At 37.2% G+C, this 17022-nt stretch overlaps 1 protein-coding gene across 1 annotated transcript in view; it reads right to left on the minus strand.

The window, feature by feature from the left end:
* The window catches only part of TPO (thyroid peroxidase), a 45625-nt gene that overhangs the window by 16756 nt on the left and 11847 nt on the right, over positions 1-17022 (minus strand). Inside the window, exons 5-9 of the mRNA XM_038133466.1 lie at positions 16194-16363; positions 13785-13917; positions 8917-9046; positions 6173-6379; positions 116-631 (exon numbers count right to left, since the gene is read on the minus strand). Coding sequence (XP_037989394.1) covers positions 116-631; positions 6173-6379; positions 8917-9046; positions 13785-13917; positions 16194-16363 — 1156 coding nt within the window. The remainder of the gene's footprint in view (positions 1-115; positions 632-6172; positions 6380-8916; positions 9047-13784; positions 13918-16193; positions 16364-17022) is intronic.

Here is a 17022-nt window from a genome sequence, read left to right on the forward strand (position 1 = left end):
GGAAAGAAAAGGTAACGTGATCTCAAAAGCCCCTCACAGAAGCATATTTGAAGCTTTGTGAGTTCTGTTGTGAGGTATTCACTGCAAAGAGTAGAAAAGCAAACAAGCAGCCAACCTGATGCAGAGCACCAACAATTTTGCGTGCCTCTTGGTAGACGGTCTCTGCGCTCCAGTGGCCGTTGATGCGTTTGAGGGCTCGGGCCAGGCGGTTGTGCTCCCTCAGCCACAGCGTGTGCATGGCAGCCAGGGATGTGACCTCGCTGGAGCGGCTGTCCCCAGCCAGAAAACATTCCACCCTCTCACCTCCACTTGCACTAGAGTCCTGGGCACAAGGGGATGGGATCTGGTCTGTAAAAGGCAGGTATTCCCGATGGTTATCATAGTACTTTAAGTTTACTCTAAGAAGGCCTTCTTTGCTTGTTAAATTCCTCAGTTTGCTTTCAACAGCAGGGGTACTGCCATAGACTGTAGAGGCATCAAGGAAAGAAGTTAAGCCATTGATCTGCTGTCTTGTATTTAGCACAGATATATTCCCAAAGAGAATAGCATGATCACCAGTGCCGCATGCTGGAGATGAGCGGTAGAAGGGCAGGCAATCCATCCCTGCAGATAATGTATCATTGGTGGTTACCTGCATGCAAAATAAGTGCATTTTCTGAGGTGAGGAGAACAGCTGTGGATGATGATTTGAGTCTTGTCTAAATATTTACCTTTGCTCTCAGTTTTTCATTGCTCAGACCTCATCTACTGGAGTGACATATTCTAAATGTGTATAGATTGTTTTTCTTTAGACTGAAGGAAAAAGATGAATCTTTTTTAAGCAGAGACAAATCCCAAAACATTTTCTCTATCATAAGCTATTGATGTAATACATCCACATCTAAATCAGTCTGGCTTTACAATGAAAATTCATCATAAAATGCATCAGAGTGAAGTTGTGAACATCTGGTCAAATTCTGTTCTACTGAAGAGCAACTGAAACAGCAGGTTTACCTGTATGCATCAAAACATAATGAGGAGTTTCAGTGTCTGCAGCAGAACTCTGTAAAAACTTTGGTTCAATACTGAATTCTAATCCAGCTTCCTAACTAAAAACGACACATGTAAATATTCATTCTGCTTTCTGCCAGTCCCCTACTAGTCTTCTGCCACATTATTTTGCTGCAACAGTTGTCTTACAAGTACTGAATTCCGACCATCTTTATAAAAAGCAACGGTTGCACATAGACTTGGCTAAATGAAAGATTGCCCAGTCCTTTATTGATTTGAACCCCACGCAGCTGAGACACTGAGGTCAAATAATGAGGTTCAAAAATCTGACTAAGAGAAAATAAATGTTTTTTACAGACACCTGAGCTAACCCTTATTTGTATTCTATCTGCTTGCTTTTCATTTTTCAGGACTCTTCAGCAGAGACAGTGAATGCTGCATATGTGATGTAATTTCTTCTTCATTTTTCTAATAATACAGAGATCAGTCTGCAAAGATAGAACAGTCATTAAATTGGGGTTAACAGTAACAAAGCAACTTTGGAATGAAATTAATTAACTTTATATAATAACGTTACCTCACTTATTATACCAAGTAAAATTTTCTTACTACTGAGAGCTCATGTCAGTAGAGATTGATACCAACAAATCATTTATGCTAAGAACTGGTTTAATTTTGTTTGGTAAAGAAATTCTAAAATTTCTAGAAATTTCTTAAGAAATTTCTTCATTGCCTAGGTTTTAGCAAATCAAGGTAGGTTATGTTGGAAGAAAACAAGTAATTTTTTTCACTGATTTTTGAAATCAGTAATTTCTCTGTCTTGTGTTTTCTATTTAACATTTGTTATTATGTCTTTTGCTACTAGCGTGGCTTCTTTTTTCCTTCAGCTGGTAATGTAAGCAGGCAGCTCATCTCATAATACAAATATCTGAACTCAACAGCCACAGTCCTGTATGTGTTTCAGTGTCTCCTGCTTCTAGTCATCAGGAGATATTCCAGGAAGAATTCAGATATCACTGAGAAAAGAATGTAGGAGATGTCTTTATGCTATTAAACAGCAAGACTCACAGCAAACCATATAAACACAGAACAAATTTCATACTGAATAATCTTTAGTTAAGTGCCTCTGCAATTTCAGTTCAATCCATTCTAGTCCCCAGTGGAGAAAAACCAGCAGTAATTAACATTAAGGGACTGGCAGAGCTGCATTATGCTGTCCTTTCCCTTTTCATAGGATTAGTAGTTTGCAGAGAGCAGCTGAATGTGTAAAATAGAGGTTCCTTCCATTATTATTTAGAGATGTTAAAAATTATCTGAGTGAAAAAAAAGAGACTCTTTTTTGCTGAAATGGGTACTGAGTAACATTTTTTTTCAAAACTAATGACTAAAATTCATGTGATTATTTTTGTTTATGTCGCATAATTCTAGAGGGAAAAAAATTGCAACAGAACCCTGATTGGCCACAATAGTTTTCTGGTATAGCTGCATGTTAATTTAAATGCTTATTATATATGCATGGTCAAACCTGGTTATGGTGAAATTCTTCTATGTGAAGGAAAATGAAAGGTAATAATTGTTTAGGTGTACTGCAATCTCTAAACTGTTATTTCAGTTAAAGAAAAATCTTGCTTATGGTGAATTCATCCTGTGGGAAATCACCTTGTAAATGTTTTTTTTTTTACAGTAAATTTAAAAGAAAACCTAGCTTATGGTCTCTGAAGGTTTGAAACAAAGGAAAATATTAATGCTTGGAGAAGGGTCCATGATCCCATCTGACAGGAAGCTGCTGCTTCTGAAACAGGAGAAAAAGGCAGGAACTCACTGTGCTGGTTGTTGAGTGAAGATGACTAATCTATTTGTAGCTGAGACAGTAACCTGTCATGTTACATGTCACCTTTTTCAAATCACCTCAATTTTCTGTGATTCTGTTTCTTTTCCACCTTTTTTTACTCAGGCAAAACTGTAAGCTTTTCTGGATGGCATCATGCTAACTGTATGCATCATGTCTATCTTATTGGCAGCAACGTAATTAATACTGAATAAAATCAGTAGCTCTCTTATGAAAGTCTTTCTAATGCTTCTTTATGTCTCAGCTCTAACCTGAATTAATAATATGAGGAATGACAAGTTTTCTCCTCAACCCTGTTCTGCATGTCAGGCTGTTATAAAAGAAGTGTAAACTAAAGCTAGTGGGTTGGGTTTTTTTTTTCCCACATTAGGGGACCCCGTAAATATACAGCAAAAAGAATGTTCAGGCTCTACCAGAAATTACAGGCTCTATGTGAGAATTGCTGTGAGAAATTCTATAGCATTTTTTATAAAAATGTCCAGAACAGAAAATCATAATGGCTCCTGGGAACCTATGAATCATTTGCCTACATTTCTTATTAATATCAATGTACTATCGCAGCTTTTGATCCTTCATTGAATTGCACTGACAGAATATTTTCTAGGCAGATTCCCTAACCTGTGCAGTCAGGAGCCTCCTCTCCCTGCTGAAACCCCCAGAGAGGATGTTCAGCTGCAGGCACAGTTGTCCTTTCCTGTGGGTGGATTCTCCCTTGGGTGCCGCTTTTGTAGGAACAGCAAGATTGTAAACTGCAGCCTCTATGTCTACATTGTTGTATAATATGCTATTGATTTCACTGCCATTGGAAACCAGCCACAGTTTCTTCATACAAAAAATTAATGTATAAACCTGACTGTGGCAGTTTTCCAAATATTTACTATGTGGAGATTTATTTAGTTAATGATTCCAAAAGAAGAGTAGTTCTGGAGGGTAGCAGCATTTTGTTTCAGTGTTTAAAAAATTAGCTGCTCTGATCACACTATTTACTGTATTTACTGAACAACCCTTTCTTTTAAAATATTTTTCTTTTTTTTTTTTTAACAGACTTTGTTCTCTGTCTTTGAGAAAAAACAGTCACAAAACACTGAACATATATAATAAAAGCAAAAGAACAACCATCTTTGTATCTGTCCATCAAAGCTGTGAATAACAGGTTAATAACAAAATGGAGCTAAAAAATTCATGGGACTGTAACCATGTAAAGGGGTCACAAGCTGGGAAACTTATCTAATACTTTCAGGGTTGTGACTGGATTTCTTTTTATTTCCCCTGCCATGGCCAATCGTGGCTACATTGAAGGTAGCCTTGAGTCATCCTCCTGCTGGGCTACACTGCTGAGTAGGAGGAGCATCCAGTGTGAGATTTAGCTACACATTAAATACTCAGTGATAGATTTAGTACATGTTCACATAACTCGCCTTCAAGAGCATCCTTGAAATGTACTCTCTGATCCTCGTCACAGCTCCAAGACAGATCCAAAGTCTGTGCCATGTTTAGAGCACTGAAGGATGCACTTGCAAGTCTATGCCATGACAATCTGTTCACTTTTTATCCCTCTGCACTGTCTCTACCACATGAATAATGTTAGCCTTAGAGTCTTTTTTAAAGATCCCTTATGTTGTCTCCTTTTTAAAGTAGATGGGATTTTGAGACTTGAATTAGTCAGGGTTCAGTAATAAGACTACTGTGGTCCCTATGATCCACATTTCATTCAAGTTATGGGAAACAGTATGAGCCTCCTCTCAATCAAAAAATCCATGTAGTAATAAAAAAGTGAGGGTTTTGCACTTAAAAATCAATACTAGTCACTCTGTTTCAAAGAATTTATTGTAAACAAAAATGATTTTTGAAGACTTTTGCAGTTTTATAGCTACAGAAGATGGACTTTTTAAAATGGGGAGTCAATATGCTGTGATCTATGTTTCAGATGGATCCATCTTCACATCATACAAAGCACTGCTGGTCAGGGAGTGGATGTCTGCCCTAGCCTCTCTTGGTAAGACTTAGGGAATGGGAATATTTCTAAGACTATTACTTAAAAACATAAACAGAAAAAAACCCCAAATTCTTGCCCCAGATGGAAATTTGAAACACGGCAAACTAGAGATTTTTGTCAGAACTATGGCATACTTTTAGTAATTAGGGCTGTTGTGGCTGATTCAGGTTACTCAGTGCTCTCAGTATCTCACTATCTGAAAGAATGTGGTTCTTTAAGAAGCCGCAGTTCTTTCTGAATGGTCTCAAGATATGTTTGCAATCTTTCAAAAGTCCGTATTTCCAGGGTGAGAAGGATGATATTTACACTTGCCTGTGGTCAACTTGTAGTCATTCATTAATTTCACTTAACCTTCCCTGTATTTTAAATTCTCCCACCATATGGAAGACAAGCCACCTTTTAACACAGCCTGATTTGGTTCTCTTTACAGTAAGCCAAATATTTTCCTCTACATTTAATGAAAGAGGAATGAGGCACTTAAAGCAAAAGGAGACTGTGGAATGTTTATCAACTACAGTTTGCTGAGGCAAAAGAGGTTTTCTATTCTGATAGAAGCCCTACATGGCAGTACATAGACAAGCTGGTCAATAACCAAGCTCCAACACTAATAAAGCAATTTAGGTTGCTCTGACTTGAACATCACCTAGTGCTGTGATGAGCATGGGGCTTTCCTGTAGCATGAGTTGGACAGGATGTGTTTTGAGAAACAAAAACATGGCTTTACTTTGCTACTCAATTTTTTTGAGTGAAAGAAGGGCTATACTTTTAAATTAGGTGATCAAAAATACAGTATCCTAAATTTAAACCTATTTATGTTTCTTGTAGCCCTCTAACAAGCTTTGAATTCGTGTTTTCCATCTGCTCAAAGCAAAGATGCGATGTATGTAGGTTTCAGCAACTCCCTGGAGATCATTTTTATACATACATTGAAAAGATAGCTCTCTTTGAAAGTTTGCATTAACTGGAAGAAGTATCTTTGCTTTCAATGAGTAACATTAAGATCCTTTCCTTTTATCTCACTGAAAATGTAAATGACTACTTTGCTATATTCCCCAATGGAACTCAAAACCTGGAAACATGAGGACAATAACATTTGGAGAGACCAGTAAGGTTTCTCTGCAACGTAAACCTTAGGTTAAAAATTTGATGTTTTTATTAAGTACATTACCTATAGTTCATTATCTCTAAAAAAAATAAAATTAAATGTCTACCTGTTTTTTTTTAATAGTTGTACTGTTTTCTATTTTTCTATCACTGTCTATTCTAATATTTCTTTACTTTACTCACCTTTTTTAGAGCCTGGAATTTCTCTTGAAGAATTTAAGTTAGAATCTTACCTTTATTGGAAAGCATGGATTTTGTTTTTCACAAGTCATCTGGCACTCCATCCCACTTAGGAAGGTAGTTCTACTTGTGCTCTGGGGTGTGAACGCAATGTCATGGTCTATGTACTGTCCCCATACCATAATGATATCAGAATACAGGCTGTCTTCAGTAACAGCCTCATTAGGTGCATGAATAATTTTTCTTGTCACTTCACGAACCTGAGAAGAGAACCAATTTACCTTGAGTGTCACACAGTTTTTACTTCCCACAAAGCAATAAAACACTACAAAGTAGGATAAAATCTATCTTCTCCCTCCCCAACTTTATGTTGTAGAGTGCTTCTAACGGTTTGACTAAAACCAAACCAAACCAAACAAAACACCAAAAAACCAACAACAGTAAAATCCAACTCTACCAGGTGCTTATTTCTGCTCAGAAGCTGAGATCAAGGTACCACAAGCAGTTTCAAGGACATTTCAGCTGAATTTTTCTATATGTTTACCAGTGAGCAGTGTATCTTTGATCTGTTCCTTTCCAGAGAATTTTGAAAACCACACACCTATTTTAGACTGTCTAAAAGTATTCTTTCTATTTATTCTGTTTTCTCCTCCTCAAACAAAAGGATTTGCTGGGAAATCTCTAATCACTGTTGATACTCAGAAAGTCTGAGTGGCTCTGTATGTAAAATAAAGAAGTTTACACAGCTCAGGACATGAGGTAGGCTGCAAACACATGGTAGCTGAAAGTTCAGCTTTCTTTTCCCAGGCAAGGATAAGCCAAAAAAAAATTTCTGATACAGTTCTGTGCAAGATGCACAGAGATACAGATGTTCTGAGGAGGAGCACGTAGAGACATCTATGATACATGTCCAACCTTTATCAATAACCAAGCAAAACCATAAGGGCAAAATCAGCAATCAGTTTGTGGAGATGTTAAGGGTATCATTGTTCACAGATTCCTCCCTCATGCTGCAAAATATTCCCAGGCAAATAGCAAATAGCAGCTGCCTTGGAAGTGAAGCAACTGAAAGGGCAGCGCATAAAATCGACTCACAGAGCCTGTAATAAATTTAAGGGCTATATAATGACTGTATAAGGCAGGTTCAGTTAAATAGAATTGGTAAGGACAACAGGCAACATGGGACTTGTTAGGAACATCAGGATTTATACTGAAGTAGTCAAGAGCAAACTATCTACAGCTCATCAGGAATCCAAATCTTTAGATCAGGATTTTAATAGCTTTGGTGGCCACAAACATTTTCTTGAAGTTAGTAAAATTTTCTTATCACTGTTTTGCTTTATAGTAATCCTCACACCTATCTATCACTTTCACAACATTTTCACAATACTTTAGAAAGAATACAGTCAGATAGCTAAAAGTAAAAAAAAAACAAAACCCCCACAATTATGTAAATGAGAAAAAACATTTATGACATTAGTTTTACCCTATCCTTCTCCAAAACAAAGCAGAGAACCTTGCTGAACATCAGATGTTGATGATTAGATTCAGTATAGTTAATCTTTTTTTTAAGAGTGTTTTGCTTCACAAGGATGTACCCTAATGAATCTAGAAAAAGGCAGTTTGTACTATCTACTGGAAATTTGCCTGTGTAAATGTCAGGTTTTCATCTCTGAGTGCTAAATTATGCAACTTAGAGACAATGTTATTTAATTAATAACATGAGTTGCAGGTGACATTAACACTAAATTCTCCTGATTATCCTTATTAAACATACAATGGTTAAAATAACAAGACTTTGAGTCCATTAAAAGTCAGGTTTCAAAGCAATGATGACAAATCACAAATTGTAAATCCAGACCAAATCATTCTACACTGCACTGGGGAATTTTTCTCCCAGTCCTCTGTGCAAATGTTCTTTTTTTCAAACTTTTTCAAGCTAACAAATGAAGTCAGGATTTGACAGCAATACTTGTTCAGTTAAGGCTTGCTAGCCTATGAGGAATGGCATACATGCACACACCTACACACATGCTAGCCCATCGACATGCTTTATATCTGTTTAGGTAACATCCAACCTTTGCCCCCTTCCTTCCTGAATAAAGGTACCATTTTTAAAGCAAAGAATCATAAAATTGCTGGAAAATCTAGGCTGGAAGGAAACTCTGGAGACCACAATGTGCAACTTCAAATTGAAAGCAGGTCATTAAGAGCCCCATGAAGACAGATCTTGGGTATTTCCCATGAGGGATATGCCAGAAGTTCTCTAGCCTGGAATCCATTTTCCAACATTTATTGTGCTCACAACAAATTTAATTTCTTGTTTCAAGACAAAATTTTCTCTGGAGCAACTTGTGACCTTGTAAGCCTCCCTTGTATCTACACTTTCATCTTGGGAAGGTCAGAATTAGGTCCGCTGTGCACCTTTTCTCTACCTGAGCCATCACCACCCTGTGTCTGCTGGCTGCCTGGTGCCTGCCAGGCCAGGCATTTGGCTGGCTCCTGTCCTGCCTCTCTGGCCTACAGCACTCTTTGGAGTACTGGGCTGCCCCTCAGGAACGTCAGTGCCTCCAGCCCTGCACTGCTCCATGGGCTTACCCCAGCCAGGGCAGGGAACCTCTCACCATCTGGCTGAACTTATGCTTTAGCAAAACCACTGGCTTCTTAACTGAGCTCCACAGATACTTCTGAAGTATTTTACACAGATACTTCCTTTACTGATGCAAATGGAGTGGTGGCAGGCGTGATAATGGCCCAGTGTAAGTGTTTCAAGTGATCTGGAGGTACTCTTCCTAACCGAGGGTAGCTGGAATCCATTGTATCGGACACTGGGATCCCATCCTCGAGGCTGGCTGAGGCCATCTTCATAGGCTGCTGGAAGCCACCTAGCCAAAGCTGTGTTGGATGCTCCCCATCTAGGATGTTCCCTATGAGAAGAAAAACAAAATTAAAAATCCACTAAAACAAAATTAAAAATCCACTAAGAGCAACAGCAGCAGCAGAACCTCTGAATATATTCTGAATCTAAAATGTATATATATATAATATTTATGTTATATTTATGTTCTGAATATAATATCTGACCATTAAAATATTGTAATAAAATTATAAACAATTAAATCAATAAAAATAATTACTTAATAAATTCATTAAATTAATAAAATAATCATCAGACACAGAGCAATATGCCAATAAGATGTTTATGTAGCAATCTTTGAAAGTGTCTAAAATATTTGTCTTCGTGTATGCCAATATTAATTTTACTCAAAAGGAAAATAATGAAAATTTAAATTGCTAATAAATTATTACTATTTTACTTGTGTTTATAACCTCAGTTGTTTACCTTTTGAAATTTTTAAATACTTGATGTGAAGGTGAGTTCTTGATAGTGTCCTCATTCCCCATAAAGTCAGATGTATTCTCAAGTGCCTTTGCTAGCACCTTCAAAAACATGTTTTAGAGCGACAAAAATGCTCCTTAAAAAGATGTGCTAGAGCAAGAGAGAGGAAATAAAAACTTGGGAAAATATGAAGAAACCCTTCAGAGTGAAGGTAAAGAAAACTTAAATGAAAATTGGACAGTAGTCATGGAGAAGAAATCATTTAGCAGGACCAAAGGAGCCAGGGCTGAGGAGATGGGAGCTGAATCCAGTGGCAATGCTGCCTCTGGTTGAAGCTATACCAATTTCTTGGGTCCATCTTTGGGAGGGCCTGTGCACAAGCCCAGGCACTGAACTATGCTGCCAGGTTGTCAGCACTAACTGCAGTGTATTTTTTTCCTCACAAAAACTTGTTTTCCCTGAATATCACCTGCCTGAGCACATCTTGGCATCATTGCATACCAGTTTGTCACCCCACAGCCAGCCTACCTGGAAGGGGGAAGGGGGGTAAAAAATAAGTGTAGTCAAACATGGAAAAGTAAGAGGGTGGCAGGAATCAGGTTGTATTTAATTTGAGGGTCAGTAAATGATTCTTGGGGAAATCCATTTATTAGTATAGTCAGTGAATCTTGGGTCTAACCCAACTAATTTTCCCTCTGTCATGAGTATTAGAAATTTTGGGGTTTGGTTTTTTGGTTGTTTTTCAACTTGTCCTGTTCAATATATTTCATATTGTTAAATATATATCAATACTAAAAGGAAGATATATATTTTTTTTTTTTTGCAATGCATTCAAGTTGAGTAAAGTTTTAAAGTAAGCCACAAAGAACCAGAAATATTTCTGGAATATTGATAGAAATACATAGTGTTAAAACATACATTTACATGTCTATCAGGATGCTAAACAATTATATTAATAATTCATTGATCTCCAGCACACTGAAGAGACTCAGTTTGCCAAGCTATATGGTGCTGTAATACACTTAATTATCCACAATAATTCACACTTGAAGGTTGAAGTATGCTTTAATAAAGCATTCAAATTAGTTACAGTTGATTTGCCTTTATTGAAATTGCATAAAATACTGCACATAGTGTAGTGCTATTTCACTCAATTAAAAATAATGAAGTGTTAATGTAACTGTTTAACCAGTGATTTTTCTCCTGATTGCTTTTGTATTTTAGAAGATCACTGGAATGCTACTTTAGTAAAACCCCTCTCACATGCCTTTTTATTATTGCATTAAAGATGTTAATGTCTTGGAATCTTGCTTGAGTTAAAAGGCAGCTGAAAAACTGAGATTTTGCTACCATACAGCTTTATAAAGTACTCAAATTTGATTACTGTATATTCTGTTTATGGAAAGTGGGAGTTTTCATTTACTTGTGAGATACTGGAATTGTCCCATTTGGATTTTGTTTTGGCTGCCTGAGAAGCAACCTGGAGTCTTAAGCTGCCATTTACTATACAGATTTTTATCTTTTGAATCTTATTGTAATGTTCTGCCTAGTTTCAAGTAGGTGGAATGAATGCCATGTGGCAACTAAATAATTGGAGTGTGTGATGTTTTATGTTGTACTGAGCTATCATGTGTGTAACTTCTGGAAATATGGGACACTTCTGGAAAATAAGCCTGCTACTAGTTGAACACTTAGCTTGCATTGAAGTGAAGTAGATAACCTAAAGGAAACATCTCAATTCCTCCTTCTGGAAGTCAATGGACTCAGTCAGGATTGCTCATTCTTTCCACTGGGTGAGCCGTACTCATATTCCTAACTCTGCTAATACTGGACCTCCAGACTGAGCATCAGGTCCTTACCTGACAGAATGGTTAACGACACAGCAATGAAATAGAAATGCTGCAGATAAAATTCCTCCCAGATGCCCCAAATATTAGGTGTACAAAAAGTAAGGTACTCATGGAACAAATTGTCCATCAAGCCAGAGGAACAGACAGTTCTTGGGTGCCATCCTGTCATTCCATTCTATTTCTCACTACCAGGAGCAGCCAAAGATGCAGCCTTGCAGTGGAAATATAACTACCTCTGAAAGGTAAGATTAGGTGAAGCTAATTGCACTCTGAAAGTCCCTTCCTTTAGTACGTGTAATTCCTTCACCCTTGAATTCCTCTCATTGTAGTAGATACTAAAAAATACTTAGATCAATGCTAGCTAGTTGGGATTTAAAAATGGGGGGAAAACCTCTTTGGATTTTCCTTCTATACCTTATTCTTCATTTTAAAATAATGCAATTTTATTTTGCTTGTTTAGGCAGAAAGGAAACTAAAATCTGTTAATATCTCTTACTAGTAAAAGTGGATAATATCTCTGCTGGGACTGCCTGATGTTATGTTGATATTGTCCAGAGAAGGTCATGTTTATGCTATTCTACTAGACCTCTGTTCTAGGAAGTGCACACTAAAACAAAGCAATCTCAGCGCTAAGGAAAACATCCTTTGCAATTGATCTGATTTGTCCCAAATGTACAAACTGATTTACCAGAACATCTGTAAAGCATTTCCTTGCTCCCTTCTAAACTAAAAATTTCATTTTTAAATTTCACTCATGAAATGCAGAATTTTGTGATCTATACTACAGTTATATATTCAAGCAGAGTGAACAAAAGTATAAATGTGCCATAGGTCTTGATATATTTTCTGCCTGAAAGTGGAAGCTGTAAAGCAAGAAAAAGCACATACTGGTGTTTCATTTAATGTCTGAAGTCCTCGAAGCTGGCTTACATCACAGAATATTTTATTTACATTACAGTGTTATGGGCTTTTTAGGCTGATATATTTCAGTAGAATTAGAGGTATTTCAAGGACCTCACAAATTTTTACATTCAGTTAAGATCTGATTCACTCGTTTCAACTCTGGTTTTGAAGGATTTTTCATCACCTTACAACTTCTACAGACATTTGGAGCAAAGAGTGTAAAATACTACCAAATATGAGTGGTGGGTTTAAGTTCTGATGTGGTACAAGCATAAAAATATACAAAGTAGAACAGAGTGACTACAGACCAGACTCAATGAGTCATATTTACCCTACCCAGCTTTAGATATCAGAATGAAATGCCAGTACCCATCCTAGTATTATCAGTCACTGAAGAGAAAAAGCTCTTTTACCTTTACCTATAGCAGAGTGCTTCTCTCCATCACTAGGGAGAAAGACTAAACAGCCACGCCTGTAAATTAAGAGCTTCATCCATGTGTCTGTGTTCAGCTGCACAAATCTTGGCCAATGTATTCAAGCCCTGATGGAGATGTCAGTGCAAATATTGTACTAGATGCTAGTTCAGATTCAAAGCAACTCTGAACATGCCTGGGGGAAATTATGGATATCCACGTAGTTAGATTTATAACACTGATGCATATCAGGGTGTGTCCTTTCAGCAAAGAGTCTATCAGGCATGTTCCTTGTAAATGACTTGTCATGTAGCAAAACAGATTCATTTCATAAAACCAGAATCGCTGAATAATAAAACTGCAGAATTATACTGCTCTTTATTCACCACATTGCAGAATACCTTAACCTGTACAATGATGATGGCCTTCCATTTTCATCTCTGTAGCACTTCACCTGCAAACTTACAGTCTAACTTTCAGTTTGTGGCCTTAGGTCTATGTATCCAGAGGCTGCTGAGTACAAATATTGTTTACCCTTGTACTTAAAGGGGCCCTTATTCTCAGTTTTACACTCATTGCATTGGAGGGTTCTGAAAAGATGAGCACATCTATTACGTGTGGTTTTGCAGGAAACAGTTGCCAAATAGATTAGGCAACAAGTAGATACTAGTTATAAAAAATAGCCACTAAACATATAAAAACAGATATGTAAAATTAAAAATAACACCTAAAACTTTTTGATTCATGCTTTCTAACTGTTAGAATTGTGGGAAAATACAAAAATATTTCTCCTTGGGAAGTAATAGTGTTCTCCTGCTTTATATAATTTTATCCAATTCAATCAAAAATAAATGCTGGGTTAGAATTAAGTTTTCTTTTTATATAGAAGAAGGCATCTAATAAATCAGTTCTCCCTAAATATAAAGTTTCTCACATAATCCTTCAAGCTTTCAGAGGGAAAGCCTGTTTACAAAAAGTAGTGCCCCAAAGTTTAAATGATGATTTCTTCCTCCAGGAACATTCACAGGCGCCTCATTTACAGCCACTGATTAACACCAGTCACCCTTCACCAATTTTCTTGGAAAAAGTAAACACGGCTTCTTGGGTTTAAAGAATGAGAAGGAAAGATTTTTCAGGACACAATTTTTATCATACATACCTGTTATTGCAGGCACCAGTGATGAGTCGATATCCATTAGCTAAGCAATTATTTGGACATTTTGGTGGCAACATATAAGGCAGACATCCAGAAATATTAGCAATCATAGTGAGCAGATCAGCTGATAAATGATCTGAAGGGAAGAACCCAGACAAGCAATTTGCTGTATTGGATTTAGCTGCTAGAGTAGAAAATACATTATTATATCTACAGAATTCTCCCTCTTCCTCAGAAAGAGCACTTAGTGAGAAGTGCTGCAAGAGGCTGTGTCAGGGACTTAGAGGAAGAGCTGGTTTATTAGCTGATGCATAGATAATGAGAAGAAAGAGCTTCAGCAATAGCTGAAAACTGAGGTTGACCCACTTCCTGCTTCCTTTTTTCCCTGTGTTGTAGTCCTTTATTCGCCTGGTCCTTGTGTTTACAACAAAGGTGTAAAAAATGCCATTCAAGGACAAAAGTATATGCCAAAGAAGAAAAATGTGTGAGTGGAAAGATGCAGAAATTTAAAGACCCTGCAGCTGACTATAGAATTCAGTGTTGAGTCGAAGAGAATCAGAATTATTAGCTGGAGTTTGGAAGCTTAGTAAAATCAAGTCCCTTTATACCAGTAGACAGTTTTTTATAAATATATTTCTGATACAATCAAAGATGGGTCTCCCAGTGAGCATCTGATAATGAGGGACAAAGCCACACTATTGTGTAAGCTGCAGAGAGCTGGTACCTATTCTCACCACTGCAGGTATTGAAATACGTGTGGCCAGTTGCAGGTGGATGTACCCATGAAATAGGAGCAACCTGGTCTGGAGGAAGGTGACCCTGCCCATGGCAGGGGGCTGGAACTAGGGGGTCTCCAAGGTTCTTTCCAACTCAAACCTTTCTACAATTCTATGACTATCCTTCCTGAACTCAGAGAACCCTTGAAATTCAAAGTGACTACAATCATCACATGATGAGAGATGAAGGTAGAGGTAACATATAACTCTTGCCATTGTCTCCCCACTGGCTAATGCATGCCACCCAACCCTGATATCTATTTGTTCCGCCCATTCAGCTCTGAAGAAAGCTGCTTTAGTCCATAGTTCAAACCAAAACATTAAGCCACAAAAACAAAGAAAACAGGTGCAAGAATCAAATCAGCTCAAAACATGTTCTGCTGAGCAGTTAGAACCTGTACAAGGCAGTAGTGAGAACAGAGGGAGAATAGGATGTTATACTGGCTACATAATCTTGTCATTATGTACTAGTAACTCGTGCCAAATTTGTGAATAGAGCTGTACTTCTATGTTCTTCAGGTTCAAAATTATACTCAGAGCCCAGCTCCCCAGTTATCTGGGCTGCCTAGGTAGAGACTCACAAATTTTCTTTAAAGTCAATTTAGTTCTTTAATTCATGTAAAACTATTCTGTTGTGGCACATAGACTGTACAGTATCTATTCACATTCTGTTAATGCTGTTTCAGTTCTGAAAATTAACAAGAGCTTTGTGCACTTCTTCTGCAGTTAAGAAACTCAATTTCTTTCGAAATCACACAGCACAAAAATAATTGCATCTGTGTATGTGTGTGTGTGTATAAATATATGCACAGACATATCCATATAGATAAAGATATATTTTTAGTTCTACAAATGTCCCATTAGTTTAGTAAGCTGGATATTTCTGCAAGGAAATAAATAATAACTGTGGTGGGTGCTGTATGTTTGTTTACAGCACTCTAATGCTTCTATATCTTGGAAAAAAAATGTTCTAATACTAAGATAGAACACTTTGTGTAAGTGACAGAATTAAATTATACGGGAAAAAAGTCAATGGTTCTGATATTTTGAGCCTTCCAGATACCAGACAGACATTTTGAAATTCATATCTAATTAACAGCAAGTATTTCACTTTGACAACATTGAACTTTCTCTTTCTTTCCCCATCTGATATAAAAAACCACAGTTAAACTGGAAATAAATGTACATCAGCAGTGCATTACAAAATTAGTTTTGGAAAGAAGAACGTATTTTTTTTTTAAAGAGGGATATACATATGTTGAGAGGAAGTGTGTTTGAAAATGCCAGTGGCGTAGTGTGATGGAAGATCAAGCACTAAACCCAAACTGCTGGGGAAGATAGATATTTCACTGCAAACCAGAAGCCTGCAACACTGAGGATATGCAGGCTGATTTATAGGCATTACAAATACACAGTCATGAGTTCACAGGGTGCCAATAGTGTAATACTGCTCTCCTCAACTATAAGAACACCATCCACACTCTAGCAAAGAAAAATGTAAACCTATCTGAGGTGTTTTCAAGAACAAAAGAAAGTGAAAAATAAAATAAAAGTGAACTTAACTGAACTTCAATCTAAAAGACAGCATTCAACAAATCAATAGGGTGGCTTGCCAATGTCAATATACTGTATTTACCAGTTGGATGCAATGAACGCTTGTGCTTCTGGCAAACTTTTTGTTTCAGCACCTGCATTGACATTTCCATTCGTTCAGCTGCTTGGGAAATCTCTTGACTCTCTTGTTCAGGAAATTTTGAGAAAGCCAGCAGTAAGGTAGGGGTTGCTAGTCCACTCCCTTGGAGCTTTCTATAATTGAGATAAATACAGAAGGTTTTGCGATGTATACATTTTTAGAACTTTTTCATAACAATAAAGCTGACTGTCCTGGATATGTTGTAAGTTTAAGGTATTTAAGGTATTAAGGTATATTGACTGAAGAGAACACTGGGAAAGCAAAGAGGAAGGCTGTTTTGTGACCTTGTTCTGCAAGGAAAATTCTAAAAGAGAAACTGCACTTCTGTTGAATACACAATCAGAGTTCATTTTGTGGGAAGTCTTTAGGATGAGAAAAAAAAATTTTGGGGTGAGCAGAGCCTGCAGCACCAAGTGGAAGACCTTGTGCAGGATAGTCACAAAAGAGGTCTCCCAACTCACTGCTGTGAGTAGGTTTTGCTTTCATGTAACATTTAAAACCCAAGACCATCCTCAATCATCAACAGGACTCCTGAGGACCAATTCTCTTTAAAGTCTATATATCCACATACACAGTATTTCAAAGGAAGCTTAATAGTCTGGTGTCTGGGGTAAGTGGTCTCAGTTTTATTCCTAATAAAATTTCAATTCCTAATTGAAATAATCATTGTTAAGCATTTATCTTTAGCATCTCTTAGCTTTTATCATGTTTAGGATATTGACCAAATAATTGCCACAATGTCTTGTGAGACATAAATATCAGCATCTCCAGC

The sequence above is a fragment of the Motacilla alba genome, chromosome 3 (assembly GCF_015832195.1).
Source record: "Motacilla alba alba isolate MOTALB_02 chromosome 3, Motacilla_alba_V1.0_pri, whole genome shotgun sequence".
Classification (NCBI taxonomy): domain Eukaryota; kingdom Metazoa; phylum Chordata; class Aves; order Passeriformes; family Motacillidae; genus Motacilla; species Motacilla alba.